This window comes from Accipiter gentilis, chromosome 28 (genome assembly GCF_929443795.1).
Source record: "Accipiter gentilis chromosome 28, bAccGen1.1, whole genome shotgun sequence".
Taxonomy (NCBI): Eukaryota; Metazoa; Chordata; class Aves; order Accipitriformes; family Accipitridae; genus Astur; species Astur gentilis.
The window spans coordinates 12,482,243-12,509,205 of record NC_064907.1 but is presented as its reverse complement, the minus strand read 5'-3'; the positions used below and the strand labels follow the sequence as shown (position 1 = coordinate 12,509,205).

Below are 26,963 nucleotides of genomic sequence, written 5' to 3'. Positions count from 1 at the left end.
TCTGGGCAGGGTGGCTGTGCTGCAGGCATGACCAGGTGAACAAGCTTCCCAGTAGCCCCCAGCACGCCAGTTAACGAAGCAGAAAAGAAGCGAGGAACCGACCATGGGCAAAAAGAACAGCACATCAATCTCCTTTCCTCTACTTTGTGCGGGTTGCACACGTTTTGATGGTTGAAAAGACATTGGCCTTATGACTTGAGAGACGGGCAACATGGGAGGGCATCCCGGTATTCCACTCTGCTCACAGAAAAACCAAACACAACAGTCACAGTTTACAAACCTTTGTCCAGAGCAAAGCTCCTCCTGAAAGAAGGTTGTAGTGAGGTGGGTTCTGGTCTCTTCCATCAAGTAACTAGTGATAGGATGAGAGGAAATGGCCTCAAGTTGCGCAAGCGGACGTTTAGATTGGATGTTAGAAAAAAATTTCTTTACTGAAAGGGTTGTCAGGCATTGGAACAGGCTGCCCAGGGGAGTGGTGGTGTCACCATCCCTGAAGGTGTTCAAAAAACGTGTAGACGAAGCACTTCAGGACATGGTTTAGTGGGCATGGTGGTGTTGAGTTGATGGTTGGATTCGATGATCTTAAAGGTCTTTTCCAACCTAAATGATTCTCTGGACCAGTTTCTTAGCGGGACCACTGGCTCCACAGGGATGCCCAGGGGTCCCAGGGCAGCCGTCACGGCACCCAAGGGTGGAAGAGGCCCCTGTGCCATGGCCACGAACAACCTCAAGCCTCGCATGCCTCAGCCCTGGCATGAGGGACAGGACCCAGGGAGGGGGTGACAAGACCCTTGGTGCCAAGAGGCAACGGGCTCCGCTTTTCCAAAAATGCCCTCTGGCACCCCCGAGGCACGCACGGCACCGGTCTCGGTGTCGCCCCGGCCGGACCGTGCTCCTCCTGCTGCTCGCCCCATTTTTGGGAGCCAGGGACAACAAGCCCACCCGCACTTCGCAGGGCCCCAGCAAGAGGCTGCGGTGCTGCCGGGGAGGCAGAAAGCCCACCATCACACCCTTCCCACCCAGCCCAGCTCCCTGGGGGCGGGGCAGCGCGGGAAAAAGTCTGTATTTTTTAACGAGAGGCTTTTTGCTGGGGCACCGGGAGCTGCCCCCTCCCCGCCGGGTATCGGCACGGTGCACGGCCAGCCTGCCCTCCAGCCTCCCCAAGCGGGCAGCAGAGGCAGACACGTACACAGGTCAGAATTTATTTCCAAATACCTCATTTATATCATTCTCACATGAAATATTTCTTTCGGAATATAGCCTACACTTAGAAAACAGAAGAGAGGTGTTTTTTTAATAAGGCACATCAGATTATAGACTACATAGAGACATCTCCCCCTCACTTGCGCTCATAAAATACTGCTGATTTTCAAAGTAATATTTCTAAAACCTAGACCCTGTGTAGCCCCATGTAGAGCAGTATTCATAAAGTTATTAGACCTCAGTTTACACACACCTAGTAAAGGGCTATAACAAGTTGTATATACATCACATTTTCAGAAACAGTCACAGCTGGCTACATTTAAAAGTAATGCTACTCCAGACTATGAAACAGGCTGCTTATAAAATATAACCTACTGCTTCCAGTACAGCATGATATAAAGCAGTATGATCTTGCAGAAGAAATTTTGTTATTTTTGCAAATGGAAGCTGATCAGATTCAAGCCTGTCTCCTCCCCAAACCCACATTTTTGATCAACTGAGACCGTTTTTCAGAGGAGCAAAGCACCCAAGAGAAATCTGGCTTTATGTTTTTCTCCAAGATGACGGTATGACTGCATATCTGAGATCCTGTCAAAGCATTCGAGTAAGAAATATAAAGGCTCAGATGCTAACTTCATGACCAGTAAACATTAAACCATTACCAACCAGATGCAACCAAGTTAAATGCATCCAGCTTCTGTGCTATGGAAACTGTTTTTCCAGGCTGTTCCAGTGCAGAAGCCAACACATTTTTATTGAATCAGGCCCTAGGTAAAGATTTCCATCCCATTTTCAAGTTTTCAGCAATGGAACATTACCCATTCTGCACTCATTTCGCTGTAGAGGAGGAAAAAATACTGCCTGTGGACCCTATGCCAATACAGCCCAGAATCCATTTACATAGTGTCATTTTCTTTAATGGGCCAGGAGGTAAACTGTGGTCATCTTTATCAACTCAAATGGCTTCCACAGTTCTTCTTTATATCAGGCATTGATTCATTTCTGATGAAAAAAAGGTTCCGGCTTTCTGTCACTGCAGTTTAGTTTAAGACTATGAAAAAGGTCACTTCAAGGCTATGGCCAAAGGAAAAAGAAAAAAAAATATATATATATAATCTGATCTTGAAATACCTAGGGGAAAAAAAAAGTAGGTAGGGCCATAAAAAGGCAGACAGACAGACAGCACAAATGAAATGTCCTCTGCAGAATAAGTTAAAATACTGATTTTTGCAGAGAGTCATGTTATCCCTCAGGCCTTTCAAACTCGCCGGGGCTGGAATTAGGCTTAGTTTAGTAGGAACCAGATTTAGTCAGAGAATAGGTCACACTGAACTCTGCACTACGTTGACCACACAGCTACATTTTAGGCACATTTCAGTTAATCTGTTGTACTGATCTGGGAAAAAAAAAAAATCAGTTAAATTTTTGGGGTGGCCTCAGCCAATTTCACGACTACTAGCTTGGACAAGATTCAACCACAAGCGACTGCTGCCTTTAGAAGGGAAACATTAACTTGGTTGAAAACAGCATCGTGAAGAGGACACAGAAGCCTCAGTTTCTAGAGTCCGGTTTGATATAGATCTTAATCTGCCTGATTTGTTATTTGTTTAGCAGCCTTAAAAGGTAAGGAGGGACATCCTGAAATTCTTGGCTGTAGACTTAAAACCAGATGTGGTTTACATGGTGCTGCATGGATATTTGTTACATCTCTTTAAAAAAAAAAAAGATAATAAAATAACCCCCCAACACAACAGCATTTACATTCCTTTCAGCTGAAATAGATGAACTGTCGTCATGTCTGCAAAAATACAGAGGAAATCGCCACTGCTCGAGGTAGCGAGTTAAAGCTTGGTCGTGTTCTCGGGCTTCCGCTCGGCTGCCTGGGAAGGGCAGGGGAAGGAGGACAGAAAGGACTTTCACAAAGTCAGGAGGTGACAAACGAGGTGCCAGCTCCGTAAGGGATCAGGTTCCCTCACCGCATGCTGAAGGTATATTCATGACCTTTCCAACCGTGGCATTTGTGTATAGATTACACCTCTCGCATACACTTTTTAAAGCGATCCCTAAGAGCGTTGGCTTGGGAAGACACGGAGAAGAGAGCAGGAGGGGGGTTTTAAAGCTACAAATGTCAGTTAGGAGGCACAGTGTTATTTTTCCCTTTGATCGTCCACACGCAGAGCTCTACGTTTCCACCGTGGCTCGCGCGTTCCTCCTGCGAAGCCCGGGCAGCAAAGGCCTCTGGTGTGCTCCTCCCCGTCACATACACCTTACAACACAAGCAGTCGAATCCTTTGGACAAATCCTTCTACCCTCACAGACACGTGGTGCTCTTCTTCCTTAATGAGAGGCTTTAGTCATGAAACTGGATGCCAGACCTGATTTATAGCAACTATTTAACTAAGAATCCTTCTGCCACCCTCGAAAGGGCAACCGAGATATCCAGTAGCAACATATACACATACATACAGATCTATACTATACACTCGGGACGACACAGAATGAGATTTCAGCTAATATAGCCTCTATTCGATTTCCTCAGAGCAGCACTCAGGTCCTTGCAACCCCTATACAAAACAGCAGTATTTTTTCCACCAGGATTTGGAGAGGTTTTTCATCTTGTCTGGAGTCCTACACTTGGATTTCTTTGGTTGCTGCTGGCTATCCGAGTACTGAATACCAGCCACGATGGCCGCATCAAAGACCTCCTTGAGGTTTTTCTGAGTCAAAGCAGAGCACTCGATGTAGGACGCGGCTTTTATTTCCTCGGCACAGAGCTTCGCGGCCTCCTCCGAGACTGGCTTTTCTTTGCACTTGTCCAGCTCGATGAGAACTTTGACATCCTCCCGGAGGTCCGACTGCGTCCCAACCAGGATAATGGGCGCCTTGGGGCAGTGGCATCGGATTTCGGGAACCCACTTCTCACTCACGTTCTGGAAGGACGAGGGACTCACCACACTGAAGCACAGCAAGAAGATGTCTGTGTTGGTGTAGCACAGAGGCCTGAGCTTGTCGAATTCATCCTGCAGGGAACAAAATCGCGTTAGCACCCAACAGCGAGAGCACGTCAGCCCCGGAGGACGCCCCGAAACGCTCCCGGCTCTAGCCTGCCGCCGATGTTGGGAGGGACTAAGGATCACCTGCCGCTGCCCTCTTGAGAGGCACCCTGATATCAGCACCCAGACCACCCAGAGTTAGGAGCAGAAGTCGCCCGGACCCAGCCTGAGGTCTCCCCCAGCATGGCTGCGAGCCATCAGGCACTCTGCCACCGTCGGGCACACAGGACAAAGGTGCTGGCTTCCCCACGTAGCTGAGATTTTCTAACACCGCAGCTTGTTTCAAGTGCTTAAATATTTCTTTCGCTCTTTGTACACAGGCCCTCTGCCCTATTTCAGCAAAGGAGCAATGCTGCGGGAAGCAGGTTACGGCTCACGAGCGACGAAGCCAAAAATCAAAGTATGGGAGGGCGAAGGTACTTTCTACAGGTCCAGCTCTTACAGGGGTGAGTCGGTGAGCTGCTGCGATGAGGAGCACCCGCGTACCTCAAAGCTGCTCTGCCAACAGACACCCCTACTTCCAGACCTCCAGAGACAGGCAAGAGCGGAGCAAGACAAGCGACAGCAAGCGTACCTTTCCTGGAATAGGCTTTTAAACTGGTGACTACTTAACAACATCCTACAGGATATGGGAATAATTTCCCTGCCATTGTGCCCAGGGATTTAAATCTGATGGCAGCAATAATGACTCACAATGTGCAGGCTTAACATGCCAATGGCATAGAGTAAGAGCTTTACCTTTCCCTCCCACCCATGCCACATCAAACAAACTGCAAACAGGCCTCCCAGCGCTACCTTTCTTTTTTTTTTTTTTTTTTCCCCCCCCCCCCCCCCCCCCTTTTCTTTTCTTTTACTGCAAACTCCAGCAAAGCAAGGCCCTTTTTCAGCTTCAGGAGCTAGCCACAAGAAAGCCAAACACCTTCTGGTAACAAAGGCGAGCTGATCCTCAGCGAAGAATGCAGCAAGAAGTAAGGGTTAACTCCAGGCAGGCTGCTTTTATGCTGACAGCAGGATAAAAGCAGGGTAACACTAGCAGCCTGAACAGGTAGGATTTGCCTCAGCAGCAGTGACATTTTAATTAAAACGGACCCCGTTCTCAAAAGCTCTGAATTGAAAGTGCAAAGAACACACACAGCTGAAAACATCTCTCTGGTACCAGCAGTTTACTGCTGAATTGCAAGTTCCATGTTAATTTTCGAGACATGAAATTTTGCTTTAAAGCCTCTGGAGGCCCAGGATATGCAGTTTAAAGCCCCCTGGAAGCCTCAGAAGTCTTGTTCTGCTCGAATGAATTTCTTCCAGCAGTATCTCCGAGAGAGACAGCGATTTATAAAACACGAGTCAAGAAAGCAAGCTTCATTAGCTCTCTTGATTCTCAGATTAAGCCTCAGAGGAAACCAGGCTCTCACCGCTTGGCTCGAGAGAAACCCCGCATTTACTGAGAGATGCTGCCCTGAACGACAGGACGGTTTACAGAAAGGTACCTTACCATGTAATTGCCTCTTCTCGCTACGTGAGAAACCTCAAAAGGGCTCGATTCAATGGGTTTGAAAGCCAAACCCCGATCTTAAGGGTTTCTACCGAGATAAAATAGTGCCCTTTATAGCCCAAGTACACTCCCGCAGTTGCAGTGGTAGGTACGTGACCTGCGGGGACTCTACACCTCTTCGGGCTGGTGATGCTGAAATACAATTTCCCTCTGCCTGGAGTGCTCTTTTAGCTGCAGATTTCAGCAGCCATCTCACGGCAGCAGTTTTACCAAAGTATCCAGCCAGGGATCTTTTACTCAGGACGACTTCTGTTGGTTTAGATAACCCCTTCATTTTGAAGGCAGTGACTCTTGGGCAGCCAGAGCAAACACCTTGATCATTAAACGGCAGCGAAGGCAAGAGGTGACTGGGCCTGCCCGTCCCTCCTGCAGCTTGCGGCTGCGTTTCTGCAGGTGCTGCCTGTCCACAGGCTGTCACCCGATGGCAATTTCACCTGCCAACGCTGCTCTGGATATGAACACGCACAGCCCAGGCTGTTGCGGTACCACCCCGACTCTTCAGCAGGACACAAAATCAGGGCATGGTTCTGCTCTTTTACTTCGTATCCTTACCCGCAGAAGGCTGCTTGTAGGATTTTAGCTTTGGTTTGTAGGGCTCATGGGAGTCCGACACTGCTGTCTAGGACTGCACAGCCCTTCAAAGCCCTTTCCTAAGTAGGACGCCCAGTTACAACTCATCTAAATAGGTTTGCATGTTAAGGCCACTGAGATTTTTCAGCGTGGTTTTGGTCAAGGCGTAGACCCAGATCCACAAAGCTGCACAGGAACCTAACTCCCGCTGCCTTCAAACACCAGCAAGGTAGCAAAATACTCTTCACTACTTTTGGCTCTTCAGACTCAACCTCTGGCAAGCAGTGCTGCATGCTGCTCAGGGTGGTACAAGCCAGGGACTTGCAGAAAATATAACGCGGTAAGAAATGGCCTCTTTTTATGTATCGGGCAAACTAGGAGCTGAGAGGCATCAGCCACCCTCGACTCTTCAGGACGTGGATTACAGCAAGCCTCAGCTTTGGGGCGGCAGCACTTTTTTAGGGGGCGGGAATGGCAAATACGAAGTGTCCACAGACAGCTCCCTATAGGACAGTTTTCTCCCTTAAGATCCTGCCCCTTCAAAACCACACTCTCTTCTTATCTCCAGACACGTACAGCTTGGGGATGCTTTGCATGCGTACATCCCAAACACCAGAATTCTTAAGCCCGCAGTTACTTAGCAAAAATAAAGACAGTGACAACCGCTCAGAGAGAAAACCAGGTGGCCCTTGAATCCCCAATATGTTCAGCCTTTCTAGTCAAGCTAAGCAGAGCAGCAGCTTGAGCCAGCAGAGCGGCAGCCGGTGCCCAGCCCCGATACGAAGGCACAGTACGTCCCTCGCCCTTCACCAGACACCCGGCAAAGCAGTGGGTTAAGCAACAGTGAAAACGATAGCAGTTTAATAAGAAGTTCAAACGCCGGGAATCCTTTCAAATCCATGAAGTCATTAGCAGGACTGCTTTGCGCAACAACTTCTCCCCTCCCGCTGTCACTTAAATCAAATGAGTGGCTTCACTGACCTGACCAGCTGTGTCGCAGAGCTGAAGTCTCACCGGCTTGCCATCGACAGACACGACAGCTTTGGAGAGAAAGGAGGAGGGAGGGGGGAAGAGTGTGGTGAGTCCAACTTTACACGTTTTCCATTAAAGAAAAAAAAAAAGGAAGGAAGGAAGGAAGAAAGATTTATCATCCCTCAGCTCTTATAGTCTTCAATTAGGTTAGATTTAACAACTTAACAGAGCGGGAAGGGAGTCTATCGCTAACACTTGGGCACACACAAGCCCTTCAGGGCTTTCCGACCCATTTCACCGCAAGGGATGAGGTAGGGTGACTGCAATAACCCTCGGGGGGCAGCGGGGAGAGCCAGCCGAGCGGTCCGGCTCCTTTTTCTGCTCCAAAGGGTTCAGTTTATCCCCCTCTTGCACGTCTCCAACACGCCCGGGACACAAAAAGCTCCCCCCGCTCCCCCCCCTCCGCACCAAGGAGAAACCCCCGAACCTCCCCCAGCCCTTCGCCATGAGGACCCAAGGCAAGTAGTTAAGCTTTCTCCTTTTAGGCGCTTCCTCCCCGGGCCGAGAGCTGGAAGTTTTACACCGGGGAGTTCCCGGTTAAAGCCCGGCTTTGCCCGCACGGCCGCCCGCCACACCGGCTGCCCGCCTGGCTCCGTCACACGGTCCATCAGCCGGTGCTGCCGGCGGCGGGGGAACGCTAACAACCTCCGGTCCTGCCCCCGGAGAAACGAATAACGAAAAAATAACCGAAGCTGGACACCCCCCCACACACACCTTCTCCGCCCCCCGAGCAGCCCCGCCACGGCCCCGGGGAGAGGCGCGGGCGGCAGCACCCCCCTCCCGCCGCCCCGGTCGTCCCGTGTCGTCCCCCCCCGGCCCTTACCGGAGAAGTTGTCGAAGGCGGTGGGGATGTACTCGGTGGGGTACCCGTTGGTGGTGTAGCTGACCACCAGGCTGGTCTTCCCCACGGCGCCGTCCCCCACCAGCACGCACTTGATGCTCCGCCGCGGCTCGGCCCCCGCTCCGGTCCCGGCTCCGGTCCCCGCCGAGGCCCCGGTCCCGGTTCCCGCCGCTCGGCAGCGCCCACCCAACGCCGCCCCGAGAGCCGCCGCCGCCCTCCCGCTGCGCACCCTACGCGGGGGCACCGGCGGCACCTCGCAGCCGCCCGGTACCGGCTTGCTGATGTAGCCCGCCTCGCCCTCCTGCTGCGGCGGCATCCGCGCGGCGACGCAGAGCCCCGCCGGCCGGGGGAGGGGGGCGGCGTGCGGCCCGGGGCCGCCGGCCGGGGGGCGGCGGGGCGCGGCGGCAGCGGCGGCGGCGGCGACGGGTGGACGGTGCGGGGCCCCGGCGGGCCGGCAGGCGCGACGCGACCGCCGCGAAGCCAGCCCCGGCGCTGCTGGCTCTTCCCGGGCGCAGGCGGCGGCGGCGGTGGTGGTGGTGGTGGTAGTGGTGGTGGCGGCTCCCGGAGCAGGCGGCGGCGGCGGCGAGATCCCGGCTGCGCTGCGCTCGCCTCGCCCCGCGCTACCGAGTCCCGACCGCCGGCCCCGCGCCTCCGCGTGACATAGCGCCGCGCGGGGAGGAGCCGGAGCCGGAGCCGGCGCCGCACGGCACGGCACGGCACGGCCCAGCAGGGGGCGCCACAGTGCTCCGCGCCGCCCGCCCCGACGGGGCAGAGCGGGCAGGGGGCGCGCCGCCGTTGCCGTTACCGCCGCCGCCGCCGCCGCGCGGGCGCGCCCCTCATTGGCCAGCTCGCCCCGCCCGCAACAGCGCGGCGACGAACCGCCCGCCGCCATTGGCTGGCGCGGCGGGGGCGCTCCGCCCTTCTCGCCCCTGCCCACCGCCGCCCTGAGGGAACCGGGCCTGCCCGGCTGGTCCGTCCGAGGGGCCGCGGGGAAGCGGCGTTCGCCGGCGGGCCCGAAGGCTCCGCCGTGCAGGTGTGGGCAGCGGCGGAGCTCCGACGCGAGCCGGCCCCCCCACACACACTGGCTGCGGGGCGCCCCTCGCCCGCCTCGGGATAGCGAAAGCCGATAGTCGCGACAGGTGGTCTCGGGGCGTTCGCCGTGGAAGCAGTGGGCAGCTCCCACCTGCGGGCCTGGGGAGGGGTAAACTGGGCCGTGTGGCGTGGGAAAGGGGGTGGAACACTAAGTTTTTAGCAGTAAGTTGGCCGTGGAAAGTTTTGCGGTTGAGCACAGAAAACGAAAGGCTGCTGCGATGTTTGGCCCTGCCCTAAATTGGGAACATCATTAACGCGTTTCTTCTGGGGATCTTAACAGCACTGTACAAACATGAACGGTGCCACCTGGAGAACCCGGGATACAGATGTCAGTGTCCTCATTTTGCAGACAGCAAGTACGGGTATCTTAAACAATATACCCAAATCAGTGCTGATACGTCTGTGGCAGGGCCGGGATTCCAGTTTACCGTTTTCAGCATCATCGAGTTCCCAGTGTGACCTGGAGTGCTGTTTCCCCGTTTCCCTCACCGAAATGGAAACCCACGTGATGCAGCTGGTTTCGTAGCGCAGCGCGTGCTCCCGCTGCCCGTCCCTTGCTCGCTGGAGGGGCTGGAAATGTCGGGCCTACGAGGCTGTCGTCTTCCTGCTTCTCTAAACCCTGGGGCTCTGCGGTCCGACCACCCAAGGCCCTGCCGAGGCTCGTGCCTCGTGAGAATAAGCACTCGGTACAGCTGATCTCGCTTTCCTGTGTGCCCAGGCCTGTCCCATGGGAATGGCCGCTGCGGCTCTCCGTGGGGTCGTGGTCCTTGTGCACTTAGACAACATGTTGGGCGCTCCAAAGCAGGGCCGGAGCCAAGGTCCTCCCAGCCGAGAAGACCCCAGGTTGGATGCCCTGTGCCTGCAGTTGGAGGGGTAGGGGAGAAACGGCTGCCTGGAGCACTGCACCGGGGCGGCAGCACCCACCCACTCCCTGCAGGGAGCAAGCACAGCAGCCAGCGGAGCACAGGGGCTCAGCATGACCCTCGTGCTCAAGACCCATAGGGGCCACCGACCCTCCTGTGGGACTCCCCAGTCCTACAGAATTACCTTCCCCTAAATGAACAAAGACAGTGCTGTCAAGTACCGGACTTGGTGTCAGAGACAGACGTACAGGGCACCCGGCTACAACCAAGAAGCGTTTCCCCATTGGGTGCTTTCATATATTGATCCCCGCTGTGAGGAAGCCTGAGAAGAGGAGATCACGCAGGCAGCTGAGCTTTGCCAGGATCGACAGCCAGAAGGATTGGAGTGGGAGCTTGTTTGCGCTCAGGCATGTACTAAAATAACAGAAGTGCCTTAATTCGTACCTTTGGTTATTTTGGTGCAAGTCCTTGTAGGGATGCCTGGGTTAGAACAAAAGTATTCTATTTTAATTTAGTGTAACTATAGGCAGTCTACCTCGAAAAGCTGGATTGCTTTAACAATACTGTTACAGCTAACTCCCCAGAGTATGGATGCAGTTGTGCTGGGATAACGCTAATATGGCTTATTCTTGTCAGGAAAGGGAAAAACATTACGTGTGTAGGTGCAGGCTCGCTTTGCAAACAGCTGCAGCTGTTTGAAAGGTTACCACCACAGCAGCCTGTTGCCACACTTGTTCCTGGGATTGCTCCCTCCATAGCAGAGCCCTAAAGCCTACGTGCTCCCCAGCCACCTGCCTGCAAAGTCACGGCGTTTAATTCAGTATTAGGCAGCTTCAGCCCAGCAGATGTTTCCCTGAAAGGAGTGAGAAGCCTTTGCATGGCTGCTCAGCTGTAATGGTCGAGGGGGCTCCAAGCTACCTGCAGTGTGGTAATATCTCAAGCACCGATGCTGTTTCAACATTGAATCACATACCTTGGGGTAGGAGTGATACAGGTGACAAATCACATCCCTGATCAAAATCAGGTCCCAGTACCAAAAATAGATATAGGTCCTTTTCAACTGAGCCAAGGGGAAAATGGGTGAACAGCAGAGAGACTTGTGTCCCTTCTTCTGAATTGGAAACAAATTGCTTCAGTGCAGCTTTGAAGGTAGTCAGGATCTACGCAAGACAAGGAATAACATCTTCAGTCATTTCTGAAGGACTGCATGGAGCATGGAGATTAGATGCTGTTATGTCTGATGCATTTGCTCCCTACTGCTCTGTGGAGGGGGCAGAGGCACATATGCAGCCCAGTGTCTCATTTTTATTCTGCATGGTTCTGAGCGTATACATAGCTGCATCTTGACACAAGGCAATGCTAACAAAAGGCTCGTACAACGGGAAAAGGTATGGCTTTTAGCGCTCTAGTTCCCTCTGGGAGTTTATTCTTCAGGCTCCGAGCAGCATCCAAGAAAGTTGTCTCACACACACATGAGCTTTGATAGAAAGGCCCGTTGTGCCTGAGGAGCAGAGCTGTCAAGAGGAGTCTCCATCTCCATCCCCAGATGCTTGTTACCCTTCTCCTGCCAGAGCCCAGCAGTCGGTAGTTTTCCATCTCTAGAAATCCAGAGCAACTTTCCACCTCGGGGAAGAAGAAGTTGGAGGAAAATCAATAGACCAGACTGGATTCATACCACATTTATGCAAGGAAAGAAGTAAAAGGAGTACTATAATTAAATTTTAACTATATTTTGCTCTCAGCAGCATCCCATAAATCATGTACCTTGTTAGTACTGTGGAATGGCATGTGATGCGGGAAGTCAGCCTACGGTAAATATGCTGACGGTAAATACAGTAAACACTGTACGCTGGTCGGCTTTGGCCATCTTGGTAAGCGTGTCATGACAGCAGATAAATTTCTGTCCATTTTGGACAGTGTGCCAAGTGAAGATGAGCGGATGCACTGTGATCTCTGATGCCAGGACGGAACATGACCCACCTGAGGGCACAAGGATGCCTGAGCAATGTCGCTTCTTATTTGCAGTGACGAATGGTGAATCCATAGCCCGTATCAATGCTGTGATGAGAATTCGTTAAGAGAAAAGATGCACAACCACAAGGAAAACTCCTGTAGGTGGGAGGTGAGAGGGTGGGCGATAGGCGCTGGGTGACAATCCGTTTGAACAGAGTTGAAAGATGATGTGAGAAAGCTCTTCATGCAAATGCTGCGAGCAAAAAATGCCACGTGCACATTTTTAAACACCTTCAGTAGACAAATACAGTCAATGCATTGAGCTAAGTAGGCTCCAGTGAGATAGCTATAACGGTCTGCATTGTTTCTGTGCTCGGGGAGGGGGGCGTGAGTGGATTCAGAGCTGCATGGTTGCCCTATAGTGTAATGTACCCTACCAAATACAGTAGCCTTTTGTGTAAAAGGATGAGCTAACCGGTTGTTTTGCAGAGGGGGGGGGCCGTTTGCACCACAGCAGCAAGTCGGAGCAGCTCCCGGGCAGGCGTGCTGGCGGTGGGCTGAGGGTGCATTGATGGAGGGATGCTGTAACAGATAGCCGCTGTCTCTGAAGCTTTTGGCCTCAACCCTATCACACACACACATCTTACAGGTTTGAACCCAATTGTTTTCAGAGCTCTGAGCTGGGGGATAAACAGGCTTAACTCCACGTAGGTCAACAGGGTGGCAGTTGTCTGTCTCAGGGCTGAATTTGGCACATTATCAGCCAGTTCACAGAAAAGCTCTTGCTCTATCTCACATGCTTGCGTTAGTCAAATATTATTCTTTGAGAAAAATGGCAGAGAGAGGAAATTATTTTATCAAGACGTGAAGTAGGTCATTGTTATATCCTGGCTTATCATTTTCCCTGTGATATAAAAAAATATGAACTGGATGCTGGCCTTGTAGAATGAAAACTTTCTTTTTTTTTTTTCTTGTAGAAACTTGAAAAGCCTGACACGGAGAGAGGCGAGGGAGTGAGGCGGCACACTCCGAGCGTGACGTGATGCACTGCTCCTTGTTCAAGGGAAGAGTACAGCCTGCTCTGCAGGGCTGTCACCAAGATCCTGTTCTTTGTTGAGAAGAGCAACTCCAAGGTCTTGAAAAAACCCATCTGTGATGCACCCCTTCATTTTCCAAAGAGCAGGATCACAGTGACGCAGCTGAGCTGGCCGGTGGCAGGGGAGGTGGGGAGAAAAGAAAGGGGAAGTATGAGGGAGCAAAGAAAGGGCCACAACCTGGGAAAGAAAAGGCAGCTTGTATAAAGGATGGCTCTGACCTGCTCTGACTCCAGAGAAGTGCTTTTGAGGCTGCTCTTTGAGAACTAGGAGAGAAAAGGGCTAGAAAAGTACAAGATATTGCTGCTTTTATTATATATTTGATTTGTAATTAAAAAAAAATTTAAAAAAATATATGCCAGGGCTTTTTTAAAGAACATTTTCATCGCCTGAGATATTGATCTCAGGGAAGTTTTCACTACCTGGGGAAAGGGATCAGTAAGCAGCACACGTTATTAACACAATAAACTCTCACCACCCCTCCAGCTAAGTTCTGATTGAGAAGAGGCTACCAAAAACTCCCAGGCAAAAAGGATTGTTGAGATAAACCTGAAAAGAAAACCCCAAAACAAAGCACAGTTGCTTCAAGCCTCCCAAATTCCTGGTTAATTCAGAAAACAAATTAACCCTAACCTCCTATCTGCAGTGCCTCTGCAGGGGAACCACGGTGGGAGGTGAGCCCTTTATCTCACTTTCAAAATCCTTTTCAGCTGATCTGCAGTCACAGCTGCTGAAAAGTGCTGCATGTCCTGTATTTTGTGTGAAGGTCACCAATTTGCCTGCTTGTCCTGTAAGCCTCTCACTGCCCTAGGGCTGCCCCAGACCCCTCCGGGTGCACCAGAGGTGGGAGCTCTGCTCCGCATCGGCCACTCTTCCCAGGGCTCTGCCTGCTGGGTCTGAGCCGGAACGGAGCAGTGGCCCCAGCAGGTCGCCTGGACACTGCTGGGAACACACTGGGTAAGATCGAGGTGGTGGCAGATAAATGTCTCGGTAAGAAAAATAACAGATATCAGTTTTGCCAAACATCTGAATGAAGGAACTGCCCCTGCCCTGCGGCACACTGCATTTCATTGCCCTCCTGCTCACTGGGATTTATAACCTGCCATGCTATTTCTGCCCCAGGAGCCCCAGTTTACAGAGACAATCCGGAGGGATGGAGGTAAATCCGCAGACTAAGCTGGAGGAGAAGAAAACATGCTTGGGCAATGTGCTGCACATTGGTGGGGCTGGTGAGAGTGGCAGAAGAGAGAGCTGAGCAGAGAAACGACAGCTCAGTTTGGACACATGTCTCTGAGGAGCCAGGGCAGAGCAGCTAGCACTCAAAACAGGCATGGTGTCTGCAGCACGGATGCTCTTTGCCACACTGCCCATCAGCCCATATGTGAATCCCCTTACTAGTTTTTCTTAGCTGCCACAACCCCACCAGTTCCCCAGGTGGACTCCCAAAGCAGCTGTCAAAGTCCTAGTGCTGTGAGCACTCTCTTCACCCTTCACCCATGCTTGAGCTGAGGTGACCTGTATTTATGGGCATCTTCACATGACCCCGCAGGTAGGTCTCCATGGCTTTCATGCCCAATCCACCATCTCCCATGTACACTCTTACCCCGATCTTCAGTGTCGTACTTTGTGTTCCTGAAGTTGTCTGTATCTCAGAGGCATTTTCTGTACAGCAGACATTTTCTTTATCCTAGACAAGCTAAAAGACCTTTATCGGTTTTCCGCTCAGGGTTATGCCAGGCGTCTGTTTTGTTTTCACCCTGGTTAGACACCCAGAGTCTCTCTGAATGCGGATGAACCCCAGCAGTGCATGTGCACCAAAATTCATCACCTGCCTCCGTGCACCCCACCTGCACGCCGTGCCTGAACCCCTCACTTTGCCAGAGTTTCGGGCCTCGGGGCTGCTTCAAAGGTGAGCCAAGTTCCAAAGCAGCCTGCCAGACCTGGGGTTTCCTCCCCATACATACTGATACAGCAAATGCAAGGATATCTCTTTGCATTTTGGATGCGGGGCTGTATTTAAGAATAAGGTCCCAGTTTGCAAATGGGTTGTGACAGAGGCTAATGTGATCAGACCTGGCTGGAGGACCAGGAATAGGCAGCCAGAGCTCAGGCTGATGGGGCAAGGCAGTGAGCGTAGAGGGAGACAGTCAGCAATGAGGCGGGTGGAAGGACACAGGTTTTGCGCATCTTGAACCCAAATGCAAACATTGCAAGAGGAAAGGGAATGCAAGGGAGCGGACGGTCCGTGTCTCCCCTAGGCATAGAGAACCGGGACACTGAACAGCCTCATAGCGCTGAGCGATATCTTACTGTGCTTGTAAAATATGCCTAAACTGGGCTGAAATGGTCACTAGCCAGGGTGAACAGAGATCAGTACTCCCTGGAGGACTCCACCACCGTGGGATGTCCCTGGGGGCATCTCTCGCTGGGCCATACGTGTCCTTGCGTGAGCCCATGTTTCACGGGGGGGCAGGCACCTTCCTAACGAGGAACTTATCGTCTGTCAGCAGTGCTGGGAGGTGAGGGGGGCAGAGAGATCTGTCTGCTCTGCAGGGACGCTCCTGTGCTCACTTCTGCACCCACCTTCCCCAGTGAAACTTGTCTCAGCCAATGGATCTGTGCTGACCTGCCTCCGTGGACGGTTTGGCCCATGCATTTTTAGTTGGTTACTCTTAAAGTCTGAAAAACAACGATTGGCCCTAGTGTTATCGCTTTTGGAGCCGTCTGCTTCCTCTTGGTATCAAACTTGGAAGAACCCCATGGCCGCTGCTGAAAAACCTTTTCCCTTTCCCTGTTTAAAGATCTTTTCTGAAAGCAGTTGCTAGGATCTTTTTGGTGGGGATTGAAAGGCTTGGAACAAGCCAGCCCAAGTGTCAGTTTTATTGAAAGTGAGCAGGCTGTGCTTCCCTGATAGCTGCCCGACTTCAAGGACAGGCATTGCAGGACAGCAGCCACAGATGACTCCGGGGCAGCTTAGCAGAGGGGGAAAAGCCACGACTTTTTCTGCACCGCATGGTAATACAAAGGCAGGAAAGCAAAGAACACGATTCACTTGGTACAGAGCAAACCCCGCCATCCAAATCTGCACTGTTCTGGCTCGGGTGTTTGTACACGGAGGCTCCCAGGTGCCTCCCTGATCCCCAGCTTAGCTGAGCCAGCTCAGCACCGAGTCCAGCCCAGCTCCCCAGTGCTGGCAGCCACAGCTGGGGAGGAGCAGGTAACTTCTCAGCATGCTGTGCTTCGCCCCACCAGAAATCTGCTTTGGGGGAGGAACTGTAAGCAGGTTTGGGATACTGGAGAGCAGTTAGCCAGGCATTATGTTTCTCTCCTTTTTCAGGGAAGGGATGAAAACCTTCAATTTCCAGGTTTTCAGGCCAGTACTTTTCAGCCATAATAGGTATACATAACCAGATGTAGAAGCCAGCCACAATATAAGTTATTTTTTCCCTTTCAGGCGTCCTGTCTCTACCTGTGAGTCCCTAGCTAACTATTTTGTTAGCAGCCAGAGCGTCGCCTGGCCAGTGTACAAGGCCAGGCTCAGGAAATTGCCATTCTAGTCCCAGCTTTCCTGCTCACAAACCTCCCTCTGCCTGAGGATTTAGCTGGATTTAGAAAGAAAAAGTTGCTGGAACAGTACTACCAACATGGGTCTATAAGGCAAACCCTTCTAGGATGATTTACTTTCACCAGCCAGCCTTGTTTAAAACAGTTTTCTGAACAGAATGAGATTCGAAGGAGTCCTTTGCTGGATAATCTTGCCAGACTAGGGTCCTCTGTTAGCTGGGGAGGGAGGGAGAAGGCAGAATTCATGTGCCTAGAAACATAGCTCTACAGGGAACCTTCTGTAGAGTGAAAACTGAGCCTCAGTTTATCAATGTATGAGAAGATACATGGACGTCCTGAAGTCCTCAAATTAAAGATGTGAACAAGGGCAAAGCATTACTGGTAGATAATGTGATCCTGGCTTCAGACCTACTTCTGCTGCTTTACAGTTCTCCATACCTTTGAAAGAGAGTGCCGGAGCAAGAGGGACAAAAATGCTGAACATCCCCCCGCTCCAACGGTTAAGGAGAGAGGTTTTCATGGACAGGTGACCGAGGGACTTGGAGCACCAGCGTCTGTTAGCTACAAATACAAACCACTAAAAGGCACCCAGAGCTTTCCCACTGAAGTAAAGGCATTGGGAGCAGGAGATTAATAGGTTGCCAGCTGTGTCGGCATGATAAGCCAAGCAAGGACCCAGGCGCTTTCAGTCAAAAGTGGATTGAGACCTCAGCAGGGACACATGACAGATCAGCCAGAAGCCACACATGGAAAACCGAGCGAGGCAGCGCGGGCAAACATTTCTTATCTTTGCTTTACGTCAATAGAAATGGCATTGTAAAAGAGGCAGCAAAGTATTTGCTAGAGAGGAGGGGGGGAAAGTCCACAAGCCTTTTTGGCTGTACATGTGGGTTTTAAAAGCTACTGTTTTCCTTGGAAACTTGTCACTGAAAACAAACAGGCAAAAATCACCCAGCAAGTTCTTCCAGAAGGCTGGCTGGTGGCTTGTTTTGGTGGATTTAGCTGGGCTGTGCTGGCAGGAATGCTGCCTGCCACTGCTATTGCACTCCGAAGGCAGCTGGGAAAGTACAACCTCTTAAACCAGCCCAAAACACAGCTGCGATAATTACCCCATCTACTCTGATTTGCTACGAAATGGGGCTCAGGGGAGAGGCAGACCTCAGAAATCTGGGGCTGCCTGCAAGGTGATGCTTTCTGCAGCTGTCTCCCCATTTCCCACAGCTCCTGCTTCCCCAGCAGCCCGGCCCAATTACCTCCATCAGCTTTTGCTTTGCTTTCTGGTTTTATTGTTTTCTTTAAAGCTAATTAACAAAAGAGTGGATGAGACCCATATTTCTTGCATGGATTTTTTTGTTGTTGTTGGTGGTGATAGTTTTCATTTTGCTGAGTTTTCTGTTTCCTTTTAAGCTGCGTTGATAATGCAAGAAAAAAAATCTGTCCTACGAGAGGCAGTACCAAGCAAGGAGAATACTCAGTGAGGAGAATAATAATTAGGGAAAGGCCATGAGCAGGTTTTACCTCCTCGGTGGGGTCCAATTTTGCAGCCCCACCCTGTGTGGGTAATGGCCCCTCGCTGCACCTCTGCTGTCAGCGCCCTGGAGCAGGGAAAGGCACAAATATTCCCACCACGAAGGAGGTGTGCAGGTGTCAGTGAGAGGTGAGCCGGGAAGAACAAAAGCCTGGGATAAATACAGCTGAATCCTCACAGCCTGGATCCGTATGGCCCCCCCGGATCCGTCCCTGCCCTGCGGAGCCTCGGGCTGGCCGCTGGCTAGAGCAAAGCTCATCGCTGATTTACGGCCAGGGGTGGGCTCGCTGCAGCTGGGTGGCTTGGGACAGGGCCACCCGTCACGGGGAGCTGCGACTCCCCACACGTCCCTCCTCCTGCCGCAAATCCTCACCCCAGGTGCGCAGGGCTCTGAGGGGCGTTAAATTGGCGCCTGGGAGCTGGCCCTGGAAACCTGAAGGTGCTCTGTCAAAAGGTCAAGTTGTGACTGTTCAGGTATCAAAATAATGATATTGCTTATAAAAAAAAAATCTTAAAATAGGATTGTAGATAAAATAGTGCATTTTCACATAGTGCCTTAATTAATGAACACAGATTTTCTGGATTCGCAGTCCCTGACACCATGGTGATGGACATGATCCAAGAGTGGAGACAGATGACCCAGTAGCTAAGACGGATCATTTCCCTGTTAACACAGGCACGGGGAAAATGAACATGGAAAATTCATGATGCTGAACTGCTTTCTGTTTTTCTCAGCAGAGGAACTTCAGGCAATGCGGCTGTAACTGGGCACCCTCCGCTCTTCCTGACCCCACCAATTTCCTCTGCACAAACTATCCATATGGATTTGATACGGGGTCTCTGAGAAGCCCTGAGGCCTCGTACGTCCCAGTAAGGCAAAGCGTAGGGGGTGGAGGAGCCAGGTCCCTGCCTAAGCTTCTGCAAGTCCCAAAGGGTCAAGTTAAGTGCAAGCCTGACCCTGTTCTCGGGACCAGACTTGCCCGGCACATGCTTTAAGCCGCCCAACCTGGGTTTCGTCTCAGCCGCAGAGCTCAGAGGAGGTGGCCCCGTCTCACCCCGTGTGGTCCCGGGCAGCTCAGCATCCCCGCCAGACCTGGAGCACACCTCCTTGGCTGTCTCGTCCTCACCAGCCCAAGGGGCTTCAAGCCCCAGGGCTGGGGCAGGAGATCAGGAAACAAGTGGGCTGCGGGACCTGAAGGCTTCTCTGGAGCCACGTTGCCCTTTCAGTGTCCCCACGGGTCTGGTTTTCCCCTCAGCCCCAGCGGCTGAGCAGCTCTCCCCCACCCCGCAGGGCTGCTGGGATGAGTAAATCCATTAAAAGCTGTGCAGTGCCGAGACACCAAATTAATAAGACAGGCCAGGGAATGTTTTCCACCCTCGAGACCCATTAGCGTGCCCAGCCATCCCCAGAGGGACGAGCTCTTGTCCCCCCGGAGCAGGAGAGCTGTGCCCAAACCGCCTGCCAGGAACCCTCCCTGGCCCACCCCAGCTTCTGAAACATGCCTGGGCATCGGCTGCGGGAATATTTGCTTGGTCTGGGACAAACTCATGCAAGGACAATGCCAACCATTTAACTGTACAGGCAACCACCTGGGCTTGTGCCCTGCCTCCACTTTGTTTATTAGTTTATTAGTACCTTGCTGCTAGCCTACACTGGTATAGACAGAGAGCTTGCCATTAACAAGGGCAACAAAGTGCCTATGAGCGAAAAGTCCAAAGTGTTTCATCAGGTTTTATAAGAAAAAGGTACTTTCTCGTACAGGGTTCAAGCTCTTCTGTCCTGGTCACTGCGGAACAGGGTTTGGTTGATGGCAGGTAGCATGATTTTTTTGCACGGTGCCTAGCAGAGGGAGCCCTGCATCGCTGCCATCCCAGCATATGCTGCTGCTGCTGCTGCAAATAATAATAGAGCCAGGTTTAAGACAGGCCTGCCTTGCAGGGAGGTAATGCTCCGAGTGGCCAGCTTACCGAAGGGAACAAAGAAATGATTATAGGGTCAGCGAAAAAATAAGGGAAAAAAAACTTAATAGAAAACAAAGAGCCATTGACAAGAGGCACAAATTAGTTAGGTCTCGAGTGTCATTCCCCATCTGATAAAGCAAAAATGTCCAGAGCAACAATTAACAAAAAAATATGAGGGGTAGAATATCTCTGTTTGGCTCCAGGTACTGACTATACACAAAACTCTTTTTTTTTTTTTTTTTTTTTTTCTCGTGCTTTGGGTTATCTTAGGTCTTGGTTCATGTGGAGCTGGTTGCATATGTGTGTGTGGTGCAGTCCCCGTGGGTTTAGGAGCTGCCTTTTGTGAAGGGCAACCCTCCTGAAGGGAAGCAAAGGAGCAAGGCGGCTGCAGAGGAAACAGGAATGTGCTTTGGCTGCTCCGGGGAAATACAGCTCAGGGGTAGGAATGAGCGCTTGAAAAAAACTTAAACCTAGAGGCAAATCCATCAGGTGGTTAAAGTTGGGAAGACCGGACTAAACAAAACCAAGGCAAGAGAAAAGGGGAGCTGTGGAGAGTGCCGAGAGTGCCGTTCCCGGGCTGCTCTGGGGTAAATTGGTCATCGCTGGCTCATTGGCATGCAGCGAGCTGAAGGAAGGATGGGTTGCCCCCGCAAAAGGGCCGTAGGAACAACAGGGAGCTGAACACAATTCAGCTTTGCCACATCGACGAGAAAGGGAATATTCTCCAGAGCACATGGAGGTAAATAAGGCAAGATGTAATGGGCTCAAATTGCAACACAGAAAGCTCAATACAGACGGCAGGACAAACTTTTATGGTCTGGACAGTTGCATATTGCAGTTGCCTCCAGGAGCTGAGGCATCTCCAGCAAGGTGAGACACCCAAGGGCTGTCAGGAATGGTTAGGGACAGCTGATTTTATTTCTAGGCTCTTTCCGACCATACTTTTGGAAAACAATCCAAGGACTGTCAAGTGCAATGGCTCCGTGGTGATTTTCGCTGACAACAGAAAGGAAACCAGACAAAGCCTAGGATACATTTCAGTGCTCTTGCTCCCTCACCGTAATATTTGTTTGCATGTGTGGAAGTAGAAGCGCCTGCTCCATTCACTTTTTCTCCGTCCACTTCACCAACCACCTCCTCTTGTCCCGTGGATCACCGGTGTGTCTCTGAAGGGCAGCCTGAAAACCACGGGACTGGACATCCTCTTGGGAGCCCTTTTGGGTCCTTTCCCCGAGTGATTGCGGCCAGCTGCCCAGCGCCGGGCGCTGTTTGCGGCCAGGGGACTGCTCGTCTCTGTGGGCGAGGCACGGATGGGCACTGGGTGCTGAGCAGAGCCCTGCCGCGCTCACGCTGCCGGCCGCTGCCCGAAAACCTGCGAGAAGACATAGTCAAGAGCTGTCAGATGTACAGCTAGATCCTGCTAAATGCTGTCTGGCCTGGATTTCAGATTGCTCTCTATCAGAGAAAGATGACAGGAACAAGAAACGACACTTGCCTCTTTACAGGTTAGTGTTTGGAAGCAGCAGTCGTTCTTACCTATATTGTATCTTTTACCCATATCATACCATCCCTGTATGGTCTCCATTTGGTTCTCAGTGATTCCGCTTTCCTTCCCCGGTGGATTGACAGACCCAGCTGGCGCCCTCAAGATCAGTCTGAATTCCTTCTACTTTTCACAGCAGCTAGTGGCATCGTAGGTTATTCAGCCAAAGTTTGCCCAACAGCCTTCTTGCTGTGGCACGAAGCAGAAGGGAGAAGCCCTATCTTTACCTTTACTGCAGTAGCATTTGTAGTTCAAATAATTAAAATTACTTGTGTCCGTAAACTGAGGAAACATGAATTGAAGATGAACAAATGAAAATATCAATGTTTTTCCAATGCAATAAGGACTGGATTATGCAACCCCTTGTGCAACTTGCTTCCCTGTTAACCCAAGCGTAAATGTTCTTGCATTCAAGGCCTCTCTCCCCTCACTGGAGCTCTTCTGCATGGCTTGTCCTTCAAAAGCTAAATGACAATAATAAATTGTCCTACTTAAACGAGGGACCTATTTCACCTTTCCACCACACTCACAAAAAAATGGCAACACTAAATATACTTAGAGATCAAAGGCCTGCAATGCAAAACAGGTCCTGTGCACCAAACTGATGGGCTTCTTAGGGTTTTGTTGCTATGGTGCCACTGCCTTGACAAGCTCTGAGGGAGCCTGGACAGAAAAGTAACCATCAAAAAATAACCAAATGTTGTCTTTGACTACATACAGTCGTTGAGCGGTTAATTTTTTTTTAAGCTTTAATCACCCATGACTTCATGTTTGGCTATTAACCCACCAACTGACCATTAACTATACTGACTGAATGACTGATTTCCAGAGGATTGGTCCAAAGCTGGGTTGGTTTTTAGTTTTTTTTCTGAAGGACTTCAATATCTCCCACCACCACACAGACAACCTATTGAATCCCCCGTAATACTCTGGGGCTGAGCAGGGAGGTACTTGCAGATTATCAGCCTAGAAACACACTGCTCAGAGCTGATAAACTCACTGAGGCTCCATCCTGCTTTCCAATTTAGCTCAAGCCTGGCTGAGCGGCAGGAGTAACCTGACTGAATTGTTGTGGGTCACAGCTTGAGGTCTTTAATCAACATTCCCAGCTTAATCAACTGGAGTTCAGCTAGCCTGAAAACCAAATCGGGATATTTCTGGTATTTACTCTGGTGCTTGTCCTTTTCCTATCAGGACAACTGGTTATGGGTAAAAGTACGTTGCTGCAGAAATGATCAAATGTCAATTGGACTTCTTTTTTTTTTTACCCCCTCCGGCTTTAAAATGCCTACAGCTGAAATTTTCTAGCGGCAACTTGCTTAGGCTGGTTAGAGACATCTGCTAATAAATGAAAGGAGCAATTTTTTTTTTTTTTTTTCATAAATAAACTCTTCTGACTCACAGTCCTCATCCTAAGCCACAAGACCATCCTTCCCTCCTGACTTAAGATCCGTAAGACCTAAGAAGCTGACTCTGACTCACCGGAGGAGGGCTGGGATTGGACTGTATCTGCTATGTGCATCTTTCTTCCGAACACAACACAGCCAGAAATCAGATGGGAGAAAGCCTTGGGTACACTGACTCTGATTTCTTTCTGGGAATCGCTGGGGTTCTGATTGTTCCCTTTGGTATGAGAATGAATTAAGCTCCGATTTGTAAATAGCGGTCTAACCACCCCTGCGCTGACAGGCACAAACGTCGGGAAATACGTAGTTAGCTCCACCGGCGCTGCATCTTTGAACTTTAATTGTAAGTACCTCTGTTGTACCAGGGGAAGTAGAACAACACATCTGGAACTAAAAGCTTCCTGTTAGACTTTTCACACTAACTATTTCCAGCTTTTTTCCAGATAGAATTTTTCAGGAAAATATTTTCTAATTGAAAAATACTCATTCCTTAAAACTACTGTTTTTCTTGTGGGAGCTACAAAAGAAAACATGCCCAATACATTTCTCAAATAGAAGGAATAAGGGAAAAAAATTATGAATATCAAAACATCACGTTTTTCCATTGTTGACATTTAGAATAGCATTTTCTTTATTCAAATGTCTTCTACAATTTAAATAACTTTACTTATAAGTGATCAAAAAAAATCAGCTGGAAACTACTGAAATGGAATATTCCCATTGACTCAAACTGCATTTTTATTGTTTGCCTGCAAGTATTTTCCACGGCTTGATTTTCTATCCCATTTTGTGACTTGAGGGACGTCTTCCATTTCAAGTACCTTCTCTCTGCTGAAAATAGTAACCAGATATTTTGTGCCTAAATAAAAAAATAAGATGAAATTCCAGCTAAGACAGCCCACATGTGCCTTTGGAATATGTTCACAGAGGAGCAGCACACCTGTGCCATCGCTCCAGGTATAGAGCAAGACTCTGCTCTAAGTCAGGCAGGAGAGGATCCTCCGTCAGGCCAAACACGCTACCGGCCTCCTGCAAGAAGTTGCCTGCCTGAGGCTGAGCAGGACAAGAAAGTGGACAGGAATTGACAAAAAACTGGAGGAGACTAATTTTTCTGCATATATTTATTGAATTTTCCAGTTGCAGAAATGCAATCACGTCGATTCACAGTCAGCAGGATGAATGTACCCAGTGTAAGAAAAGCACCAGGTTTCCAGTATTCATTTCTAATGCTAAAACCCTGCAGAAAAATCTGTGACTGTGGTTAGGGAGGGACTGTTCCTGACGAGGACAAAGCTTACAGTGAACGACCAGGCTGTAGCACTGGAGCCAAGAAGTTGCAGAGGCAGCTGCTGCCTGCCTTTACCCACGTTGCATGCCTGCCTCCAGCCCTGCACAGCAGCGGGACCAGGAGCGCACCAGCAGCTCTGGCTGCATCCTGCACGTTTGTAAAGCTGCTTCCTCAGGCTCTGGCAAGCCTGCGCTAGATTTTTCCACCTCCCCAGGAATGAAATAGCACCTCTGCCAGTACAGTTTATAACAGGGCCTCAGGCAAAAAAGCCCCAGCATCACTACAACCACCACTGCAGTCACAGTTGTCATTGCCCCTGAGGGCAGAACCCACAATAAAACCCAGACCCATGAGCAGCAGCACTCTGCCAGCCGGGCTTGCCCTGGGCTGGGATGCTGAGACGCTTGGGTTGCTGAGCTGCTGGGTGTGGGGGCTGCGGGGATGCTGAGCTGCGGAGCTTTGGGACTGTTCTACAGCTTGGATGTTGTGCTGGATGGTGGGCTGCAGGGATGCTGGGCTGCGGGGATGCTGGGCTCCAGGGATGCTGGGCTGTGGGGATGCTGGGCTCCGGGGATGCTGGGCTGTGGGGATGCTGGGCTCCAGGGATGCTGGGCTCCAGGGATGCTGGGCTGTGGGGATGCGGGGATTCAGGGATTTTGGGCTGGATGTTGGCTGCAGGGTTGCAGAGCTGCAGAGCTTTGGGACTGCTCCACAGCTTGGATGTCGTGCTGGCTGGTGGGCTGTGGGGATGCTGGGATTTGGGGCTGGATGCCAGGCTGTGGGGATGCTGGGATGCTGGGCTGTGGGGATGCGGGGATGCGGGGATGCAGGGATTTGGGGCTGGATGCTAGGCTGCGGGGTTGCAGAGCTGCAGAGGTTTGGGACTGCTCCACAGCTCGGCTGATGTGCTGGCTGGTGGGCTGTGGGGATGCTGGGATGCTGGGATTTGGGGCTGGATGTTGGCTGCGGGGTTGCAGAGCTTTGGGACTGCTCCGCAGCTTGGATGTCGTGCTGGCTGGTGGGCTGTGGGGATGCTGGGATGCTGGGATTTGGGGCTGGATGCCAGGCTGTGGGGCTGCTGGGATGCCGGGCTGTGGGGCTGCGGGGATTCAGGGATTTGGGGCTGCACGCGAGGCCGTGGGTCTCCAGAACCGGCCATCTGGACGCAGGTCCGCCGGTGGCCTTGGCTGCGGGCCGGCTGGGACGCCGAGCTGGGGGAATGGGAGGCGGGCACACGGAAACGCGGCGCCCGAGGGCTGCGACCCGGCCGGGGGGCTGCGGGGGGCGCTGGGTGGAGGGACTGCGGAGCGGCGTGCGGGGCCGGGAGGCCGCGGGGCCGGCGCCGGGGACGCGGAGGAGCTGGGCCGGGCCGCGGGGCGCTGGAGGTGCCGGGCCGCGGGTTGCGGCGGCGGCGGCGGCGGCGGCGGCCGCCCCCTGCTGTCGGTCCCGCCGCGGAGCCCGGCGGCGGCCGGGGGCCGGGGGCCGGGGTGGCGGGGGTTTGGGGCCGGCGGGGTGCCAGCCTGGCCCCCAGGGGGGCATCTGCAGGGCTGCCTGCTCTCTCCGGCCCTGCCCACGGCCGCTGCCCTGCGCGCCTGTGCCCCGCTTCGGCCGTAGCGGCGGCCTGGATTTGCAAGATCCCGACATATCGTGGGGGTTTTGGTGGGTTTTGGTTTGGTTTTGTTTTTTTTTTTTTCCTTTCTCTTTTTTTTTTCCTTTGTGCCTTGAGCCGGCAACAAAGGAGCCTGCATTTTCCATGTGAGATGTCCTGTGGTGCCATTAGGTTACTGATTTATACCATTAGTCACAGCTTAGAGATCACAGCGTCGCACTCGGGGGCTATTTGTCCACTAGCTGGAGTCGCTCACAGGACACCAAACCTTGGCATCGCCCTCGTTCGCAGCCTGCCGTGGCCATGTGCGTGGCAGAACTGCGAGCGGGAGCGGCACCCGGCGTCCTCAGCACCCCTCTTCTTCCAAACTGCGGGGCGTCCCTACTAAGCAGCACAACAAACTTGGGCTTACAGGTAGTTCCTGGACCTCTGCAAGCTCCCCGGCCACCCGTGGCGAGGCTACTTTTTTATTCTCTTGTTGTATACTTTTGCTTTCTACCCTAAAAAACCTATCAGAAATGTCCTGGTATAAGTACAACTAGGCTGCGCTGCACTCATTTCTTAATCTGCTCTTGGATGAACTAAATAATTACTCACCTGGTTAACTACTTCTCATCAAATATAGACAGTACCAGCCTTTAGGACACTGCATGCAGTACAGTGAGTTTCCCAGAGCTGTCCTGTACCACTTGTGCAGGGTCAGTAGCACAGCTAGAGCTCGGGGGGGCAAGATCCAGGACAGCGTGTTTCTCGGCCCTCCCATCGCTCCGTGAACCACTTCTGGAGTCTTTTCAAGCAGCCAAAACCTGATGT

General features: G+C 51.8%; 2 protein-coding genes across 2 annotated transcripts in view; both read right to left on the bottom strand.

The window, feature by feature from the left end:
- EGLN1 (egl-9 family hypoxia inducible factor 1) overlaps positions 1-26,963 on the bottom strand; it is a 595,298-nt gene that overhangs the window by 497,138 nt on the left and 71,197 nt on the right. The gene's annotated exons all lie outside the window — the stretch shown is intronic.
- RHOU (ras homolog family member U) lies at positions 1,202-8,629 on the bottom strand. Its single transcript, XM_049831379.1, has 3 exons — positions 8,231-8,629; positions 7,357-7,415; positions 1,202-4,223 (listed from the first exon to the last, which is right to left on the bottom strand). Exons 1-3 carry the CDS (start codon positions 8,562-8,564, stop codon positions 3,768-3,770), a joined length of 849 nt encoding a protein of 282 aa, XP_049687336.1. The 5' UTR covers positions 8,565-8,629; the 3' UTR covers positions 1,202-3,767.